Here is a 22,663-nt window from a genome sequence, read left to right on the forward strand (position 1 = left end):
GTCTTGACCAGCGCGTCATATTAGTCAAACTATCTTACCCTCCCATGCTAATTTTGGTTCACACAAAGTTAAGGGGGTGACCACCGGAGCACCCAAACGTAAGCGGCTAGATAGATAGATAGATAGATAGATAGATACGCTCAAAGTCGCCGAAGTTCACTGAGAAATGCTTTGCATTTAAAACATGTAAGGTGTGGCAAGCACTAGTTTTTCGTTTATGTTTTTCTTATTCCGTCATTTAATTCGCGAATTACGGTTTCCAAACAATATGAACATGGTGCATGCTATACTGTTGGGCTTCCGGTGATTTTTATTACCTTAAGTTTTATTGTCACGAAGTTTTATGTTACGTTGGCTTCTACCACGCCGCCTTACTCAAAATATGAGGGGCATGGCCATTATCGCACTCGTACATTCAAGTTGAGTAGCCGACCTCCGTAACCACTTCGGCACTACGGCAACCAAATATTTCGGCTTTTCGCTATTAGTTCGTAGTGCATAGCACTTCAGGGCATTATACAGTGGATTCTACATCTGGAGAATAAAACGACCGGGCAAATTTCAGAGCGAAATAAGCCTTCGAAGACGCAGAAATGTAAAACTGACATGTAGGTGCTGCAATTACTATTCGTCTGGCGGCTGGTTTTTATGAAGAGCAGAACAGTATGTAAAAGTTCGTTCGAGAATGGTTGCAGAAAAGATTTATTTGTTTCGTGGCTGGTTTATGTCGTAAAATATTGGCGTATTCATAATGTTCAGCATATGTGATGAACATCATTAGGTGGATGACCTCGGTTGGTGCACCAGTCGGTTCCTGATGGTTTCATGGTGGGGCTCGCACCTGGTTGGGGGGTGATATTAGATAACCCATCTGTCTTCTGAACTTGAAACAGTTTGATCCAGTTCTGGCAACGAACAAAAAAGAGAATAGGTAGTTATACATACCAATTTTCATCTCGATAATCCCACTAGTGTGTTAAAGCTGCTGTAGTTTAAAATGAAGAAAAAGTGTTTAGATACCGTGATTTGCACCGACTGCTGTGAGCAGCTGCGGTGAATACACCTTTGGTGATTATACCTGCAGTGACCACAGTTATTCTTTTTAAACACTAAGTGAAAATTAAGATGCAATTGCGAACGACTTATTGGTGTGAGCTGCATACATGATGTAGAACAAGATAACTCTTAAGGAGTGTGTAAGACAGAAAGGACACAATGTCCGAGAATGAAAGGTTTAGTAAAATGCTATGTGGTGCACTTCCTATAGAGCTGGCAGAATGCGAAAGGAGGTTCGAAAGCCGAGAAAAAAAGAATGGAAAGAAAAAAAACGATGAAGGAGCAATGCGCTGCCACACGTAGGACTGCACGGCTCCACAGAGGCACTATGCGCACATCTATCGTTTGATAGAAGTGCAAGAAAACCGATATTTCCCAACATGTAGCAGCCACTGGACAATCAGCCTCTTTCATGGCATGTGCCGCTAAACACCTTTTACGTCCATTCATCAGAGAGAGAGAGAGAGAGAGCATAGGGAGAAAGGCAAGGAGGTACGTTAACCAAGGCTACCCTGGTAGGCTACCGTGCACTGGGGTAGGAGAGAGGGGAAAGAAAGTTACAGAGGAGGAGAGAAAAGTTGACTGACCGGGCCGACGCGTAACAGTTTCACATCACAAACGATGAAACAGGCCGGTGTCTTTGAGAAAACGCAACAGCGCTTTCGTTGCATTTCAGAATTGGTATGGGTAGTGCCATGGTCCCAATACTTTATCGACAGTGAAATCACTTCTGTCCAGTTGATTTGAGAAAACGCAACAGCGCTTTCATTGCATTTCAGAATTGGTATGGGTAGTGCCATGGCCCCAATACTTTATCGACAGTGAAATCACTTCTGTCCAGTTGATTTGAGAAAACGCAACAGCGCTTTCGTTGCATTTCAGAATTGATATGGGTAGTGCCATGGTCCCAATACTTTATCGACAGTGAAATCACTTCTCTCTAGTTGATTTAAAACACTGCGCAGGTGAAGCTTCTCGTTTCTGTATGCTGGGAAGTAACATAACTGGTAGTCCATTGTCTCATTGACAGCGCAGTCGTTGCACTCCGCACTGTCGGCCATTCCAATCTTAAATGAGTAGGCATTGGTGAAGGCTACGTCCAGGCGCAGACGGCACAACACCATACTTTCCTCCCTAGAAAGACCAGAGGGTAGCCACAATGTTGAGATGGGTCGAGAAAATACAGTTGATGATGTGCGAACTGTGATGACTGCCACTTCTGGAGGGTCATGTTCTGCGCCAACATACTTGAGTATTTAGCCGAGTGAATCCTAGATTAAAGTACGGAATCAAGGTTTTTTTTGTACGTGTGCATTCCTGGCTGCTTCATCCGTGAGGTCGTTGTTGGACACACCGCAATGACTTAATACCCCCTGAACCACAACGTTGTGTCCTTGTTCGGTCGCATAACGCAGAATTCTTCTGATGTCCCACACGAGTTGTTAATACGACCCGCGACGAAGTGCCAACGAAAGACAATGTAGAGCCGCCTTGTAATCGCAGAATATTGCCTACTGCCCGTCGATTATCCGGTTGTTGCTTGATATAATCAATGGCACCTCGCAGGGCAACAATTTTCGAATTAGTCGACGTGCTCACTTGACAAAGTTTGTACGTGATGTTGATGTGTCGCGATGGGATGACGGTGGCACCGGTGGAGCTAGTCTTGGTGGTAGATCCATTCGTGTGTACGTGGATTCTGTCAGCGTAGGAGGTGTGTAAGCAGTCTACAGTTACTTTCTTCAAGGTGAAGGTAGAAGGGACGTTTCTGTTTCTCATTCCTGGGACGGAGAGGCGCACGTCGGGTTGTCGTAGGCTCCAGAAGGCGAATGGTGACCGTGCCAAGGCTATAAAACCGGGTGAGAGCAAAGCCCGGCGGGAGCTGGCGACCTTAGAGAATGACGCCTGCGGTCGTTACTCTGGCAGAAACGCCAAATGGCTCATTACCATCCGTGAAATGGGCCCAATATGTGCTCTCACCACGTCGGCTGTGACGTATACTATAGGTCGTAACCAGATAATCTCGAGCCAATATAGCTGTTCCAGCGGTAGAGGTAGTTCGTGGTAGGCCGAGACGAACACGTAGTGCCTTTGCTTGCGCGCTCTGAAGTGCTCAAATGTTTAAATTGCAAGTTTTTGTAGCGTAATACACCATTAAAAAGTGCTTGGTTTAGCTGTAGCATAGAACTCAATAACGGACCTCACCTTCACCCATCAGGATTTCAAGATAGGCCTGCAGATGATCAGTGACCCATAGAAGAATTATGGAACAAGGTACAGTATAAGCAGTCTCCGCACGATGTTCAAGACGCACCATGTTTTTTTTTTAATTTTCGCATACTTCCTGTGTCGCCAATAAACATAGCGGTACAGATAACTGACAGTTATTTCACCATTCTCATGTCAGTACACTAAGCACAAAAGCTGAATCCTCATATGGAACACTGCATGTAGCCCAAATAATACCACTCTGTGAAAGCGGTCGCCTTAAGCAATAGATGTGTAAACATCAATAAATAATACTTAATTCCTTATTTAAATGTGTTGAACCCCAGGGAGTTACTGCTGCGGCCACAAATCTTCTAAATGCTGGTGTGATTTACAGACCCAGTGCCAATGCCAGCATTGCGAGCCTGTGTTGTGGAACGTACTTGGGGTGTTGCGGACGGAAAATCGGCAGCTTTTATAAGCGCCGATAAGAAATGAATAGCTCGAGCTTGGTGTTTACATCGCTTGATGATGCTGTTCTATATCGAGGAACGTCTGTGTGCGTTAGTAACCGTTCTTTTACCAGTGAAACACGAGAGATTTACATTTGGTCGCCAAGCGAGCCGATTAAGAAAAATGTAGAAAATGTGTGTGTAGATACTGGTTGCTTGCTTTTGCAATGAAATGCATTTTGGACCACCCGGAGCCTGTAGTTACTGGTTAGAACGCAAAAAGAATATTTCTGCGATTCGCAAGGGAGTACGTGTGTAGATTTTATACTTTTTGTCAGTTTTATTTAGTTTAATTTTTCTCGTACCTGTATACAAAACTATACACTAACGGCCAAAAACAGACGTTGTCGTACCAATAAACCTGGTTTTTACCAGGTTTTAGGCCCGATTCAGATGTTTCTGCCCTGCGTACACTTTATTTTAGAAAGTGAAGCTACCTCCTAAACAAGTAGCGGCCCACTGTTTACTAATTTTACATAGATAGCAGGACCTCACTTTAATCGCGAGTCACACACTGCCACGGTACGAGACGTGACTGCTGGGGACTTTCCATCACCCGATCTGTGTTTCAACGAGTACGTACCTTCTATTTCGACCAGAGTTGACGCTTCAAGCGCTGGCTGTTGACGCAGGCTTGCTTCGCCGATCTCCTTTATCTGACTGATGGTAAGCTGCCGAGTTTCTTGCATGGACAGAGTCACGTCGTATTCACGCTCCAGCAGTTGCTTCACCTCGATGCCCATCATAGAGTCGATGCCCAACTCACCGAGGCTGACGGACGAGTTCAGTTTGGACGGATCTTTGACGCCTGCGTGAGATATGACCAGGAATGCATCACGGTAGTCATAAACTACGCATGCTGCATTCAATTGATGAATGTACGTGTACTTGTTTTTTTTTGCTTCAGACATCTTTTTGGCCTTATCGCAACATAAGTGGCGTGACTGGGGGGGGGGGGGGTCACACTGTGCTTGTGCTCCCCACGTCAGAATTTTTTCGACATGGCATAGAAAACCTAAACTGAGCACTCAGCCATATTTGCCTTCTGTCTGCCCCTTGAAGCAGAGGACGTGCCTCTCGCACCCCGCAAAAAAAAAAAAAAACATCATTACCTACACCCGTCCTCCACCTGTTCGCAGATTGTGGGAACTCATGTGTTTGCGCCCTCACTATGATGATGATGAACAAACTTTATTTAATTAGCAGAAAGGACCCTCACTATGATAATAATTTTGAGGTGATTTCAGGCAGTGATTACCTGTAAATGTTCCATAATTGCCTATATTCAACGAGTCATTAGCTGCGATCTCCGAGGCTTGCAGCATGCCAGCCGCATGAAATTCACTTGCCCTGTCATCATCATCATCATCAGCCTGACTACGTCCACTGCAGGACAAAGGCCTCTCCCATGTTCCGCCAGTTAACCCGGTCCTGTGCTTGCTGCTGCCAATTTATACCCGCAAACTTCTTAATCTCATCTGCCCACCTAACCTTCTGTCTCCCCCTAACCCGCTTCCCTTCTCTGGGAATCCAGTTAGTTACCCTTAATGACCAGCGGTTATCCTGTCTACGCGCTACATGCCCGGCCCATGTCCATTTCCTCTTCTTTATTTCAACTATGATATCCTTAACCCCCGTTTCTCCCCTAATCCACTCTGCTCTCTTCTTGTGTCTTAAGGTTACACCTACCATTTTTCTTTCCATTGCTCGCTGCGTCGTCCTCAATTTAAGCTGAACCCTCTGTGTAAGTCTCCAGGTTTCTGCTCCGTAGCTAAGTACCGGCAAGATACAGCTGTTATATACCTTCCTCTTGAGGGATAGTGGCAATCTACCTGTCATAATTTGAGAGTGCTTGCCAAATGTGCTCCACCCCATTCTTATTCTTCTAGTTACTTCAATCTCGTGGTTAGGCTCTGCGGTTATTACCTGCCCTAAGTAGACATAGTCTTTTACAACTTCAAGTGCACTATTACCTATCTCGAAGCGCTGCTCCTCTCCGAGGTTGTTGTACATTACTTTCGTTTTCTGCAGATTAATTTTAAGACCCACCTTTCTGCTCTCCTTGTCTAACTCTGTAATCATGAGTTGCCATTCGTCCCCTGAGTTACTCAGCAATGCAATGTCATCGGCGAAGCGCAAGTTACTAAGGTGTTCTCCATTAACTCTTATCCCTAACTGTTCCCATTCTAGGCTTCTGAAAACCTCCTGTAAGCACGCGGTAAATAGCATTGGGGAGATTGTGTCCCCCTGCCTTACACCCTTCTTGATGCCCTGTAGCGTCCTGTAAACAGCACTATCGATAACTTCTTCAAATGGCGCATGTCCACATAGATGTACTGATGACGGTAATCTAAAAATCATATCCCTCTGCATATGAAACGCCAATTGCTTCTGAGTGACACAGGTAAAATAGTTGCTCTAAGTGAACAGACGAATAGGTAACACTAGATCTTTTAGTCTACCTTGTGGGACACTGCAAAGTATAGCGCCCCATATGGTAGTGCCGGAGATGGAGTCTTAGATACCGCGGTAACCAATTGCAGCCGCATACCTTCTAAAATTAGATAGAAACCGCGCAGCATGCCGTCATGGTTTGGCGGACAATAAGTTCAGACCTACCACGCACCATGCTAGGGGACAAGCATATTTTCAATATTGAGAAGCTGCCAGGGAGTGCGGTGGTTTGGAACCTCCGTGGTTCGGACCAAAGATGCTGTTGTCTGGCCGGTGCGCCATGGCATTGACAATTACACCTGTGCACTGTGGGTGTGCCGCCTTATTGCGACATTATATATACCGCACGTGCACGTCTTGGGCCCTTATTGGCTGCGGTCAAAGTGGCAAACATTTCGGCGAGTATAAAAAATCACTTCGGGAGTCATCCAGGCAAGCCTCCACACGTAATACTCTGTTGTGAATCGTCGGCGATATCCATCACGGCTCCGCCTCTCCACTTGCGCGCTTCGCGTTCCGCCAAACCGTGCTTGAACGTAGGTCCCCACCTCCTCTGGTGCTGGTAGTTTGGAGTGCAAAAGGTAAACATATAATATTGGCTCTCACGGGTTTGGTAAATTTAGACGCTACAATAATAAGATTGACAGAAATGAAAAAAAAACTTGCGCTACCTCCTACTAAAGAAACCATGAGTGTCATGTGAAGCAGCGAATGGCTCGACTTAAACTACCGCCTACAACGAATTGCGACCACCTGGGGTTTTTTATAGTGCACCCAAATCTGAGCACATGGGCCTACAGCATTTCCGCCTCCATCGGAAATGCAGCTGCTGCAGCTGGGATTCGATCCCACGGCCTGCAAGACAGCAGCCGAGTCCATAGCCACTAGACCACTGCCGCTGGGCACTATCCTCAACAGCGGCAGAACGTGTTGCACTATGGAAAGCCATCATATTTTTGTACTGCTGGACACCTCGTAAACGGTTCATACTGTCAGATTCAAATTTAGCATTGCGCCATTGACACTTGCTAAAAAAGCGCTCAACATTTTACCTTATCTTCAAAAATCATTAAACAATTCCCTCAAGCAGTAAAATTGTGACATGATGCCATTGCAATGGATCTCTGGACACTGAAATGGCAGCCAAAAGCTTGCTGACCCTGAAGCCATAGTCAAAGTACGTAACGCCCCAGTGACGTGAAAGTGCCGTTTTCTAGAAGTGGCGTTAATCCTTTATTGATATCGCGCATCGCGCAGTGCTCAGCAACCTATTGGTCGCAGCCAGACCATAGATACAGGTGCGTGCGAGAAACAGTCCTTGAGGTAACTTTTCGCCGCTAGGCTTGGATTAAACGAGGCAACTTCAGCCTGCTACACCACATTCACCTGGGCGTTGCATTCACTCGCCGCTACGTACACTTTATCCGCCATGCACACAGCCCGAACTGTGAATGTTACCAAGTGAGTAAAATAACAGCGCATATATTTCGTAACTGCCTACTTCAGATGTCGCAACAAAGCTCGCTGGAGTCGCTGTGACTACGCCAAGTGAAAGTGGCCTTTGAAAAGCAATGTGTGATCAAACAAGATCAAAAGTTGTACTAGGTCTGTGACAGAGTTCATAAAACACTAGACTGTAGCGAAGTCACAGTGCTGCAACGTTATTTACATGAGATTAACTTGTTTTTCTTCCGATTTTCACTCCTCGTCATTTTTTTCTCCTTTCCTCCTTATTCTGTGAAATGTAGCAGACTATAGAGCAAACCATCTCAGACCAACCTCTCTACCTTTTGAAATAAGCTATCTTTATCTCTCTTTTTCTATACAGTCACCAACTACCTGAGCAGAAGGTCAAGCAAACTCACCAAGTATGCGAGCCACGCTCTCAACAAGATTTCGCTTCTCGCCGCCGTCTTGAGTTGATGACATGGTACTCTTCACGAAGCAGGAAACGGTGGGCTGTTTTTGACTGAGGAAGTAGTCCATAACAGCCAAGCAGGAATTTATCGGCTGTGGCATAACTCCGAAAAATTGCGTTTCCGAGCGCATACTTTCATAGAACGCGCCAACTTCTCCAAAAGGGCCCCACTGAATGGCCAAGCCTAAACACACAAAAATATTGTATTAACATAATTTGCGAAAAAAACTTGTAAATCTCGATATCAATTCAATATTCATGATGAAGAGTTTTTTTCGTTACACATTGACAAGAACTTTCAGGGTATTCAGCTCAATGAAAGCAATTGCTCTGCATAAGAAAAATTGTGGTTCTGCAGTATCCGAATTTGTAGCGACATATTGAGAAATATATGTCGAGGTGGTTTTTGACAAAATCATTATTACATAGGCTTACGTACGACACTATGTATTGAGTGATAACCCGAAAATTTCTCACAATAACTTTAAAAACTCAGTTGAACCTCGGCGCTCGTCCACGTCAGCTGCCTTTCCCTGCATTCGGGTTTTTTTTTTTCCACGCTGTGGAAATTTTTCTTCGTGATGAACTACCGACTAGGCCAAACGCTCACGTTAATCTGTGAATGCTAGCAAGCGGCCGCGACTGATATTAGACACTACAAAAGAGAATCTAAGGTAGCAGGACAGTCATACTAGACTATACCACCGTTAAAGTTCTACCACGTTTCTTGAACATGAAATATAGCGTGTTGCACAAGGTGCGCAGAAAAAGCATTTTGAGAGATGTAGTTTCTGTGTTTGTTACCCTGAAATACCAAATTCAATGACCACATTTTGCAAGTTTATACAAATACTTACTCGTTTCTAAAAGAAGGAAGGGAGGATGTATAAAGGCGAAAACAAAAACATAGTCAAAACTTTATGGGGAAATGGTGCGACAAGGAAGGCATGCTTTAACAAAGTAAATTGAGGAAGTTAAAGTTCGAAGCGCTGTTTTTGCGTACTGTAAGCACTCTTGGTACTCTCTGCATATCTATCTATCTATCTATCTATCTATCTATCTATCTATCTATCTATCTATCTATCTATCTATCTATCTATCTATCTATCTATCTATCTATCTATCTATCTATCTATCTATCTATCTATCTATCTATCTATCTATCTATCTATCTATCTATCTATCTATCTATCTATCTATCTATCTATCTATCTATCTATCTATCTATCTATCTATCTATCTATCTATCTATCTATCTATCTATCTATCTATCTATCTATCTATCTATCTATCTATCTATCTATCTATCTATCTATCTATCTATCTATCTATCTATCTATCTATCTATCTATCTATCCGCAATTGACTTTTAGCTTTTCTAGCCGTGTCGATAATAGTATCGATACCAAAGTTAATATGGCACAACCTAACTGTGTAGCGAACAGAACACACTAGTCATAATAAGAAACTTATAACCTGCACGTTAAGAATGTCATGATTCACTTTTCATAGTCTTGCATGCTGTTGCGGCGGTTTCGTTCAGATGACATTTTGAAAAACTGGTGTGGTATGACATGACTGCTTGACGAGCATAGGTAACAGACACTAACGTGGAATACATCATATGCATGTCATGATTTTCATGGTATGAGTAGTCATGACTACAGACCACGCTCATGGTGCGCTCACGATCGTTCACTAGCTTCACATATACCAAACTTGGATTTATGGATCCTGAAAGTACATGACTGGTATAATCATGATAATACTGACATAAGTGACTTCTAAGAACACGACAACCAACAACGCTCATGATCCGCTCACGGCCTTTTCGCTAGCTTCAAGTATGCCAAACTTGGTATTACGTAATGTGAATGGCCGACGGAGGTAAATGACACATATAAATATGATAATTCTGACATGCGTGTCATACAAAACATGACTTCATACTATGCTCATAGCGTTCGCGTAGCCGTTTCCATATCTGCACGTATACCAAATGTGGTATCGTATGACATGAATAGACGATGAATGTAAATGAAACGTCCAAACATCATGATCATGACATACATGTGGTGGAATACATCCCTACACGCTGCGCTCATTGCCTGCTCACGGCCGTTTTGCTAGCTCCAAAAATACCGAATTTAAAATTGCGTGGTGTGAATACACGACGAAGGTAAATGACACGTCCAAGCATAATGATCATGACATGCAAGTCCTCTTTGGCGTGATTTACGTGCGCCTCGTAACGTTGCGCAGAATAAATTTAACGTGATACATCATTCTTTCTTTTTTCCGCTTTGCAAGTTAACAATTTCCACAGGATGTTGGATCTGCCATTTATACAAATCCTTTTGTTATATACTATTTCGTTAAAGTTGTTTAATTCAGCATCAGCATCACATATACACTATGAAAAAGTTCTTGCAAAATTTCTGGTGATTTTTAGTACATTCACAGAGCACTGTCATAAAGTTCCTTATTAAAGTATGAGCGTACAGTTATAATCAATTAAAATACATTTTGCTGCCTACAGAGAAACTACTACATGTAAATTTCACACCATTTGTAAGTTCGTCTCTAAATGACGAAAGGATTCGTAACGAGAGCTGTGTGCTCAAGACAACATTTTCTTAAGTGCACTTGTCTCCTTCAAGGGTAGGACTGACTTCCTAACCTATACAGCGTGGTGCTTTAAGGAAATACTTTTCTAACAAACTAAATCATATGAAACATATGAAATGGTTCGTTCATTATATCTGTTCCATTATTAAAATAAAATACTTTTCTGTTTTTCTTAACCTCCACATTTCCCGATACGTTCTTGCTGGTACGTTGTCACAATATTGAGGTTTGCTTTGAACCGCAGCGTACTTGGCCACAGCCTACAGTAGGACGCTTAGCAGCTGCTCAAGTGAATGCAACGCTTTTTTAGTAGTTATGTTGCGTAGAATTAGAGCGCCAGCCTAACGATAGAAGTATTCATGGCACCACTTGCGTACTGCACTGGTTCTTCCTATCTTAAAGGTGGGAAAATTTGAAGCAACCACTTAAGTGAGGTATGCAAATAATGATGATGATATGTAATCCGTTCGCCCGGGCAAGCGTTTACATGTAGTGCAACGCATACATTTGGAACAGGAGCAGATTATCTCACCGGGAAGCCCATCGGCGACCCTTCGCTCACACAGGCGCTCCGCGACGGAGTTGGCGAAGCCGTAGCTTGTCTGACCGACTTGACCACGGCCACAAGAGAAAGAGGAGAAGACAACGAAGTGGTCGAGCTCGGGACACTGCTGCCGCGACACCTCGTCGAGGCTCTGAGTGGCCAGCACTTTTGGCTTACACACCTTCGCGTACATCTCTGCCGTCTGGTTCTCAATCAAGGCATCACGCAGAACCTGTCATTATCACATACACATAAAGAAAAATACCTTTTGTTACACTCCTCATTGCCGTTTCAGCTCTACTTGTCTTTTCATGGTGCGGGATTTAAAGCAAGTTATGCAGTTGTGGCGAACAGAAGTTTATTCTGGTCGTGTATACTCACTTCACGAGACCTACCCCTATAATATTGAAGCTAGGAAAGTCTCTCTGTATGCGAGTTGAAATTGAGAATAATTTCAGGCGGCTAGATCTTTTTGTTGCCTTTTGTCATGCGCACGTGCTCCTATTACGTTCTGAATTAATTAATATAATTGAATAAAGAATACTTGAAGTTCTGGTCAAACTACATCTGTACAGACCATCCTGTTTTATAAAGAAAGCAAGGCAAAACAGTTATAATAGCACCTATTTTAGAATTTCTTTCACGTAGCTCTTTCATTGGCCCTATAGCTGCTCTATGTGCTAAATTCAATTGTATTCACCAATAGTTCACTGGTCAATTCACTCTAGATACCACCTTTTTGTAGAGTTGAGCATGAGACAAAACACCCTGAGTTAGAATTCCATTTTTGGAAAGTAAGATAGCCTTGTACATATAAAATGGGTAATTAGGCAGAAGTTGAAATTGCTGGGGATTTCAGTGAGGACCTTGCTGTACATGAGTAACAGGTCAAGCTTATGGCCCTGATACAGGAGAGCCGCTTAGAGTGAATTTTCGTGACGATAGTACACTCTTTTTTGTATGTGATATTCTGGCTCTGGCAGCAGCATAGCGATAGAGGCAAGGTTTCAGAGCCCCAAGTACTTATATTTAGGTGCAACATAAGGACCTCACCTACACCTGTCGCCCACATTTATTCCGTGTGCTTTTACTTGCAGGTGCTGCAACGACGTAGTGATGACCACGAATGACCCTGCTAATCCATAAAATGTGCCAGGAATGCGGTATAACGTGACAACATGATCATATATTGAGTACAGCCGTGGCCACGTCTGTGTAGAGCACGCGAACAGCCGGTTTTTGCTATGCGGGGCGACACCTTGGGGCGGTATCAGGCTCTGACGTGGTTAGCCTGACAACTAGGCTGTGCATGCTTCTGATACACCACTTCAAAGCAAAAAAAACTGTCTCAAGCTTTCGGCCCACAGAGTAAAACCCAGCACCTCGAGTGCTCTACGCAGACGTGGCCACGGCTGTACGTCGACACAGGTCCCTTTCGCGAGACTTGTGTTTGCGAAAAATGGTATAAGGTGTGCACTAGTTCTCGGCAAAACATGACAGCCTCAAGAAAACTCTTGCCACCCGTCCGGCCTCTCGTAGTGGCCATGGAGAGGTTGTGAAGTGGACGCCCTCTTGAAGGCGGTGACCATGCGCAATAAATGGACGAACCCTTCTAAAATATTCTCGTTCAGTGATTGCAGATTTCTATTTAACTAAGGGTGGAAATAGTATATATTGAGCCACCAATCACTTTGATGACTAAAAAACCTGTCTGCTTACAAGACGTAAATTTAAGTTTTTCTCCACCAGTCTTTTTGGACCTCGGTTTTCTGCTGCTGACGTTCATAGGCCTACGGTTTGACACCTTCACTCCTGGTTGCTATCTGCTGGAAGCATGTTGCAACAAGCCAATTGCTGATACCCCTTTGTTTCGATAAATCTCTACGTACAGGTGTCCATTTATTCTTGGTAACATTTCGGCGCTCTTATGGGAGAATGGCAGGCTATGAGACAAACAAGTGCTCCTAGCTTTCCGTTCTCCTGTCCACTGTATGTGCAATGAAATGTTACCAAGAATGTCGTGAAACCAACTAGCCCATTTTTCATTTATTACATTATATTGTTTATTTATGTTGTGACGTTAATATTCATGCTGCGATTGTCCTTGCCACGTTTTGGTAGATCAAAGAAGTCACGCGTTAAGTACCTGCCGTTCAGTTTGCGATACAATTTTACATAGACTAATACCTTCAATTGACAGGAAAGTGTCTATTTATTAATTTGGGAAAATTAAAAAATTTACATGCAGGGAAACTTAAGCTTTTAAGTGCGCAGCGAAAATGGCATCAACAAATTGATATCTCTAATAATGAAGCAACGTGTAGCGAAAGTAAGAAAGAGGAAACTTTTCAAAAATTTTTAACTTTTTTCGTTGTTGCTCTTATTCAAAAGTTCTGATTCACAGGAAAGTCAGTGACATTAGCATGAATACATATCATAATTCTAAATACTCGTATTCACGTGATTGTTTGACTAGGACTTGGGAAACTGTATTTCAGGTAATGTATCTAAATTTTTTGAAACGCCAACAAACAATAAGAAAAATATGGCTACTGTAACAGTCGAACAATTATTCACATATAAACAGTTATCGTGAACTGACAATTGTTAGAGTGAAAAGATAAGAGCTCGAATGGCATAAAAATGCCCGAAGTAAACTCTTTCTTTTTTGTGGTACGCCCTGCTTAATTGCTATTAACCGAATACATCTCTCAACAATCGGTGAGGTTGTAATGACAAGACAACTTTCTCTTGAGGTTTACAAAGCTGTTAACCTTCATGAACACGGCATGATGGTGGATCGGTTTTAGCTGCGCACTCGAGCTTTAGGTTATATTGATATCTTACAAAAATGATCCAGGTGTATTAAGAGAAAACATTGGAAAATCAACAACATCGTTTATAAAAGATTTCCTAATCAGGCACACTTTATCTTACATCAAAGACTCAATTTTAGTAGCCACTTGTGGTGCCAAGCTTTTTTTGTAATATTGCGTTAGTTGAGTTATGGCTGACGCTCTTTTGTTGTCAGGGTGTCCATGTTATTTCAATTCATCATTTCGATCGCTCAGCAACTGTACCTACAGTTGTGAGTCATACGATCGTGCCTTATTATTTCACTACTTCTTTCAAGATATCTGCAAAAGCTTATTCCAGTTAATCATAAACGTTAAAATCGACGATCGCTCAGCAACTGTACCTGTAGTTGTGAGCCATACGATCGTTCATAATTATTTCACTTATTCTCTCATGATATCTGCAAAAGCTTCGGTGTGAATGGCACAGCTGACTTAGTCCAGTAAATTGTGGTTTAGCTATTTCGAATAAGGCTGAATATCTTACTTAGCATTAAAATTTGAGTCCATGAAATACGAACACAGTGTACATTACATGATTATAGCCCTGTTGCACATAACTTGTGGGCTCGTGACTTCAGGAACGCATTTGTTGCACAAAACGTTTTAAGGTAGTAAGACCTGAGAAAATGCTTTATTAGAGCTGCGATATCTCCGAGATTGAGAGGCCAGCAATGCTAGAGGTAATATGATGGGTCTCCCAACGGTAAAACAAAACTAATAAAGCTGACTGTGTGTTACTCATTTGTCTCACCATAGCCAAGTTGAAGATCCCGCCCATGGGACCAAAGCTTGATGCAGTCTCGATAATCTTGCGTGCGCCTTCTTTTGTCGACACATCATCAGTGCTGACAAGCACTGTGGCGCCCATATCAGTCCAGCGCTTAAGCGCAAGCCTCTGGTACCCCGTACGGATACCACTCCTAGAGATCAGAAGAAGCTTGCGGCATCCACGTGTCACCATCCATTGGGCAAGCTCAAGACCGATGCCACCCAGGCCACCGACGATGACGTATGACTTGTGCCGGTAGAAGTGGGGACGCGCCACTGCTTCAAGAATTAGCGGAGGGGCACGTGTCACACGCTCGTCCTCTTCCGGTCGTATCTGTAATTATCAATCATCAATATCATCTTACTTAAGCAGTTTGCAATAAAAAGAAAACGCCAGTCCTGCGCGGTAGGTGCAGCAAAGTCACAGTGATAGCTAAAAGAGCGGCCTTTCAGGGCTTTTTCAAAATACTAATTGGGAACTGCTGCGAGCACAGTTGCTTGGTACCCACTAGGACATTATTAATAAACTTTTAGGTTGTAGGCCGGCATTCACTATGCTATTTTTGTCATTATTCTGAGAAGCATGGTGACCGCTAAACACTTGCAAGGAATTTTGTGTCAATGGTCCATGCAGTGGCTGAGGACGATGGGAAATTGTGGCTGTAGTAGGTATGCGCCACATTTATTAGGGAAAGAATAACAAGCTTTTGTTATCGGTTGGAGCCCACTCGTTATGCTAATCGCGTTGCGCGACGACTGGTTGTTCTTTCGCTATTTGAAAACGCTTTACAAGTCGTATTACCGTGATTGCTTTCCCGACATCAAGCCTGCCTAAAGAAGTTTGACAACAAGCTACAAGCACCGGTGTAGCTTAGTAGTAGATTACTGGGATGGCTCCCAACGAAGCTGGGTTTCATCGCCACTTTGTTCTTGGTGCAACGTTTTCTTTCTAATTTCACCCGATGTGGTTACAGACTCCGGTGGTGGCGGCGGCGGACAACATGCATATGCGCGTAAAACAAAAAGTGATCTCATCACAGATTTCCCTGTAGAATTGAGGAAGCCTCATGCTTCGTCCTAAAGAGTTGAACGTGATAGCAATACCTTATCCTTAATGCATACATGAACAACATAGTGCATACTTTTTATTGTGGGACGTTACGTTTTAGTTGTGAAATACTACAACAAAATTGATAAAGTCAAAAGCAGCCTTGTGTACGTGAAACTTTCTCACAAGGCTGCTTCATGTGCAATGGGTAGTATGCATTAAATCACCAGCCATCACCCACGTAAAGTTTTTTTTTTTCGAATTTACTATGCACCCTCCAGATGTCCATAACGGAGCACATGCAGTAACGTGTGTGCCTCTCGTATTGGGTGGCTGGTGTTAAGATACGAAACTGTGATAATCTAGTGTCCGCACACTCAGTGGAAATGCTCACTTGTATCATGCAAATGTTATAGCAATATTACGTCTTGCACTGGGACGCTTGCATACATGACGCATTTGTTTTTAAGATATGAACATTATTTTTGCAGCATTTACAAGTAGAGAATGGTAAGATAGCTATATTCCCAAGGAGATTCATGACGGTGTAATAGAACGCCTGTTTTCCCCGCAGATGGCCTGTGTTCGATCCTCACTCAGAGCAGAAAATTGTTAATAATAATTTTGTTTTCATAATTTTTGGCTTTACGGTCACACCTAAATATGTAATTTTTCGCTCAAATTAAACAACGACGCCAACGCCAAAAAAGCTGCCGAAGCCAGAATTTCTCTGATACGAGTCTTTAACACTATTCTGTTAAGATTTAGGCCAACGGAACGTCGAAATTCCGTGAGGTAAAATTTGGCCCTGTATCTGCATGTTACACTGCAAATGTCGTCGAAAGACGATAATCTTGCGTGTGGACAGAATGAACAAAACATTTATTTGAGGTTCTGCGCAAGAAAATTGGTGAATGGTATTCTGGAGGCACTGCGTTAGAGGGCCTCGAGTGTGCAGTGGAGGCAAATGAGCGCATCGAGTCACGTCACGCGTCAGACATGAGCGTTATCTGGCAGTTATCTTGGAAAACGAAGCACACGGCGTGAGTGCCCATTTTGGAGGCCATAATGTCTAGAACGCAAAGCGACGGCTAGGTGCCGCCACAGTGTCGTCTTAGCAAAGTGTTGGAAACACTTGCCTTTTTGTGCAAGCGTTGCAATATCAGCGCAGCGTGTTCAACGGCATGGTACTTATAAATACTTATGTATGTATTTTCTAGTATAAAGGCACACATACAGAAAATTGACTTGTTGGTATGGTGCCTCAGATATGCGCAATAATCGCTTTTTTATTGACAATGACACAAATATCACCGCTAAAACTTGAGCAATGTTGACGGGCGTTGCGGGTGGGGTCTGCCTTGTGAAGTATCGTGTGGTGCCGTTTGGGGTAACGTTATTCGTTGCGGCGCACAAACAGACAAATGTGCAGTCAGATGGACAGTTATACACACCAAAATTTTTGCGTCGAACGTCCCCAAGAAAGACTGTCGTCTTTAAAAAGGGTCAATTTCTCGTTTGGGTGCTTAAAGAGAAATGTTATCCTGACAAAAGGACGTATATTCGACATAACATATGAACAATGCCTGTAATCGTTCAAACAAAACACAGGTAATGACACAATGTGATTTTCCAGCGGATGGTCGGTACATTCATATGGAGTAAATGCAGCCAAATATTCTTTTCTCTGCCGCCAAACTTCTGCTGGCGTTTTAGACGGATACGCAAAGCGGTGGGCATAGCCACGATAGTGTCAAAGAACAATTTCGTGCAACTTACAGCATCGGCGTCGGCTGCTTTCGTTACGGGTGGGAAACCCGGGCTCAACGGACAACTTTCCAAAATTCAATGTGTCACCTCGGTTGCTGTTACCGTGGTAATCTCGAGAGTTCATGAAATTACAAAAAATATTGGCTACGTTAGTGCTGAAATCTCAACCGGTGTCTGCCAACCAGGTTTTAATCTCGGTTTTTTTTTGGGGAGGAGCAGTTGTAAGCAGTGAAATTAGGGTTTGTATTTCCTAAGTGGCATGTTTTTTTTTCGTAGACATTATATGAATTTTATTGTACAGGCGGGGCTCACACAAAATTGCAAAACGATTTCCAGAGTTTTCGAGAACCTAAAAGCTACGCTATGCTAGCGTCTATGGCGGTAAATTGTAAGCGAGGCAAACGATTAACAATAAATACTATATTTTGATTGAGAGTGGACCTGAATAGTTCTGCGGGGCACTCAGGCTCTCAATTACCAAGCCGCAAAAGTGTGTCAAGATGTTTTGGTAAACAAAAGATTGAGTAATTATGTAGTATTAGTTCCGTCCAAGGCTGTGCTTTTGCGCATCACGAGAGGTTGGCAGTAGGCGTCACATAAAATGAATAGCGAAGCTTCAGGTTTATTTATATTTGATTTATGTACGAAGTGTTCAGGAATCTTTGGGCACAGTCGTAAGTAACAGCACCAACAAAGCGTACAGCTGTGCTTAGTGTCTTAAAGACGCCTAAAATGTGCATCCCTAATTTGAAAAGCATTCACCTATGACCTAGTGGACACTTAGTAATTACCGTTGTACTAGGCGTCATTTTCCAAAAAAGATTAATAATTAAAGTCACGCCATGTGGATTTTTTTCGTCGGGACAATGTTGTGGTGTCCGCTGAAAAGCGAAAAGCTGCATGGTGGAAACTAACTTCGGCACTGCTGGTGGATGGCGTTGCATATCAACCATTTAGTGTTGGGCAAAAGCTGCGTTACAGTAGACGCAGCTTGTATGATGCGGTGCGGCAGCAGTTTATTTTGCCAACCCTTGGCTTTTAGTGTTCAACGCATTAACTTGCATGGCTTTACCACATTTTTTTTCTTCTGGGATTGCAGTCAAAGCGCAATCTGTTACCTGTACATATCAACAGCGGGTTATGGAGGCAATTTTTCTGTCATCACCGGTCACTCTAACCCTGAAATATTGAATATAAAAATCAAGTGTCCATGCAATTCAACTGTTCTATCTCAAAGCGACGGTGGTGCTTGACATCGCCCCAGGAAAAGCACCCCTCAGACTCCTCTCTTTGTCAAGCGAAAAGTCGCATGGACAGACTTGCGAACGTAGTTTTGCCGACGGGTGCTGATATAGCAAAAGCCAGGACACATGAACTGCATATCGGCTACGCGGCTTAAAGCCCACCGTCAGTTATAAAAGGTCCGTCCATGATCACGACTTATTACATAAGACGAGCACCGCATTGAGCTCCTGTGATGTAAACGGTTGATCCATGCGCGGGTTCCGTGAGTGAGGAACATGATTCACTGTATGTAGCCTTCTGTACGTTGTCTGGTCCATGGTCATAGCGCAGAAATCTTCTGCTACCTCAATTTCGTGCCGGCGATGAAAAAGTGCAAGGGCTTTAAGGCAAAGCGCTGCTCTGGAACAGAACGTAGGTCTCGCACAATCCTCCATGTCTGAGACAGTGGTTTATGAGGATCTAGCGACGCACAAAATTTTTTGCATCGTTGGGTGTCTAATTTGGCGAGGCGCCGTTGTACCATCTTTTGGATGCGCCGGGCTGTTCGTAGATCGTCTGTGGAATTGGTGCGTCGGTATCGTCTTTCGGCAAGACGGCGGATCGCACAAAGTCGCTCCAGCTCGAGGTCAAACACAGAGTACTTCGAAGGGCATAATATTGTGTGCATAGCCACATGTGCAGTTTCCTTAATAGCTTGCTGAAGACCATTGGACAGGTCTTCTTCATAAGCATCTTCAATTGAGTTTTGAACACAGTCCAATCTATTCTTCGTGTTGTGGTAGAGAAGTACGTGTTCGAAATACCTTTTATCTTCAAGTAAGTGGGGCTGTGGTCGCTTCCGTGTGTTTCATTGTCCAAAAACCACCTCACCCGTGTAGCAAATTGGCGTGAAACGAAGGACAAATCAAGACAGCTACTATATGTAGTGCCTCGCAAAAACGTAGGACTGGCGTCATTCAGAAGGACGAGACCATGGCTGGAAACCAATGATGCTAGACGTCGTCCCGTTGAATTAAGCCTTGAGCTTCCCCAGATGGGATGATGCGCATTGAAATCCTCGGTGATAACCAATGGACCCGGATGATATGTATGACATTTCATACAGAATGCTGTGCAACCTTGGTAAACGGGCACGAAAAGCACTCCTTAACATCTTCAACGATTCCTCACAAGCTGGCGTCGTTCCGCAAGATTTGAAGATTAGCTGCTTGGTACCGATCCTTAAGCCTGGCAAATATCTCCTGGACATTACCTCTTACCGACCGATCGCACTTTCAAGTTGCGTAGGAAAGGTAATGCAGAGAATGATGTTGGCCAGGCTTGAATGATACCTGGAATACTATGTGATATATCGGAACGCCGTGGCTGGTTTTCGCCGTCACCGATGTTCGATCGACAATGTTATAGATCTCATCACATATGTCCAGCATCAAAAGGCATGTAAACGACTATCTGCGGCCATGTTCCTTGACATAAAAGGAGCATACGACAACGTTCTTCATGACGCCATCCTCGAAGTCATTGAGTCAGTGGGGCTAGGCGGACAACTGTATTGTTGCACACGCAGTTATTTACATGGGCGGACCTTATTTGTGAACACTGCAGATGGTCCAACCTCCCTACACCTAACGCATCGTGGAGTTCCGCAAGGTGGCGTCTTGAGTGCAACCCTCTTCAACCTCGTTCTCATTGGTCTTGTAGAACGACTACCAAGTGTGGTCATGTTATCCATGTACGTTGACGACATCTGCGTCTGGGCATCTGGCGTGACAAGACCTCGTGCACGCGCAAGACTTCAGAAAGCTGTGACGTTGGTATCAGTGTACCTCAAAGAACAGGGTCTGAAAATCTCGCCAGCGAAATGCGCATTGATTGCTTTGAGTCGAAAGCAATGAGAGCATACGCTATATTAATCGACGGCCAAGTCATACCATATGTCCGGACGCACAGATATTTATGCGTATTCATTGATAGAGACCTCTGCTGGGGCCCACATGTGGCCCACTTGAAAAAGAGGCTAACAGAAATTGCTAACCTATTCAAGTATCTTGGAGGAAAAACCTGGGGGACTTCAGTACATGCAATAACGCAATTGTACAAGACACTTTTTCTTGGCTATTTGCGCTACTGTTTTCCTGTGTTGACCAATACCTGTAGAACCAGCATTCGTACTTTCGAAAGCATCCAGGCTATGGCTCTGCGAGTTTGTCTGGGGCAACCGCGATGTTCATCAACAGCTGAGACAATCGCGATCGCTAATGACTACCCGCTCAAGACGCATAACATGATGGAAGCGCTCAGAACACACGTGAGGCATCTTACTCGCGCCCCTGCCCATTATCTAGCTTCACTGTCAGAAGACTGACCTCGTGCCTCATTTTGTCAGATTGTCTCGTCATATCGCCCACGCATTCCTACGGGATATACAACTCTATCTAGAATTTGAACTTCTCCATGGAGTATGACCTATGCACATGTTGAACTCATGGTTCCAGGCAGAGGGTCAAAAGCCTGGCTCTCGTCTCAAGCGCTAAAGCAGCTTTCTCTTCTCTTGTTATAAGAGAAGCACAGTGAGCATAGTCATCTATATACTGACGCTTCAACTAAAGTGGATGAGTCTGCAGGATCAGTGATCTTTCCTGCAACAGTGACAACAGTGAAGTTTCGGTTATCCCACCAGACTTCATCGACAGCTGCAGAACTTACTGCTCTGCGTAGCACAGTTAAAGTCATTAAACACCAAGAAGCCAAGAAATTGAGCGTGTTCACGGACTCTAAGGCAGCACTACAGTGTTTGATATTCGCCTTACGCCGGTGACCTGATGAACAACTAGTGCTGGAAATTAGGAAGCTGCTTCACCACCTCTCCGACGAAGGACACAGAATCACGTTTCAGTGGCTTCCAAGTCACTGCGGCATATTCGGCAACGAACATGTCGATGCAGCTGCTCGATCAGCACACGAAGATGGTGAAGAAAAATTTATATCATTTTCAAGGACTGATGCTGCAATGACAATCCGAAAAATTGCTAATGCAGAATTAAAATCCCTGTGGAATGCCGAGTGCGTACGGCACACGTGACTGCATAAACTGGACATGTCTAGTCGACTCCGGCCTCCGTCTGGACTCTCTCGACTCGAGACAACGGTGCTTTGCCGACTATGGCTTGGTGTCGCCTTCACCAAAGCTTTCGCCTTCCAAATCGGCATGGAAGACAGTGCTGCTTGCGGTCATTGCGGCAGCGATGAAACTATAGAGCACGTTCTCTGTCACTGCCCTCGTTACAGCGTGCAAAGACGGCAACTAGCTGCTGCGTTAGCTCGGCTTGACGACAGACCTTTGGCTGAACAATCAGTGGTTCAAAGATGACATCATTTGTGTGCTCACGAAAAATCAGTGAAGGCCTCACTGAACTTTTTGCGTGGCAGTGGCCTATTCTATAGACTGTAGCTCCCCAGCACCCCAGCCCCCCTTTTTTCGCGCGCGTCTATTTCCGTCTTCGCTTTCTTTCCCATCCTTGTTCCCCATTCCCCCTTCCCATATTGCAGGGTGGCAAACTGGATGCTTCATTTTCTGGTTAACCTCCCTGCCTTTCCCTCATTTTATTCTCTCTCTGTCCATGATTCCTCACCAGCCATTCATCCAGTACCCAC

At 43.9% G+C, this 22,663-nt stretch overlaps 1 protein-coding gene across 1 annotated transcript in view; it reads right to left on the reverse strand.

Annotated features, from left to right (window-relative positions):
* Positions 1 to 684: 684 nt before the first annotated feature.
* The window catches only part of LOC119179504 (fatty acid synthase), a 190,165-nt gene continuing 168,186 nt past the window's right edge, over positions 685 to 22,663 (reverse strand). Inside the window, exons 22-26 of the mRNA XM_037430591.2 lie at positions 14,930 to 15,280; positions 11,309 to 11,552; positions 8,096 to 8,332; positions 4,360 to 4,584; positions 685 to 905 (exon numbers count right to left, since the gene is read on the reverse strand). Coding sequence (XP_037286488.2) covers positions 859 to 905; positions 4,360 to 4,584; positions 8,096 to 8,332; positions 11,309 to 11,552; positions 14,930 to 15,280 — 1,104 coding nt within the window. The 3' untranslated portion in view covers positions 685 to 858. The remainder of the gene's footprint in view (positions 906 to 4,359; positions 4,585 to 8,095; positions 8,333 to 11,308; positions 11,553 to 14,929; positions 15,281 to 22,663) is intronic.

The sequence above is a fragment of the Rhipicephalus microplus genome, chromosome 7 (assembly GCF_043290135.1).
Source record: "Rhipicephalus microplus isolate Deutch F79 chromosome 7, USDA_Rmic, whole genome shotgun sequence".
Taxonomy (NCBI): Eukaryota; Metazoa; Arthropoda; class Arachnida; order Ixodida; family Ixodidae; genus Rhipicephalus; species Rhipicephalus microplus.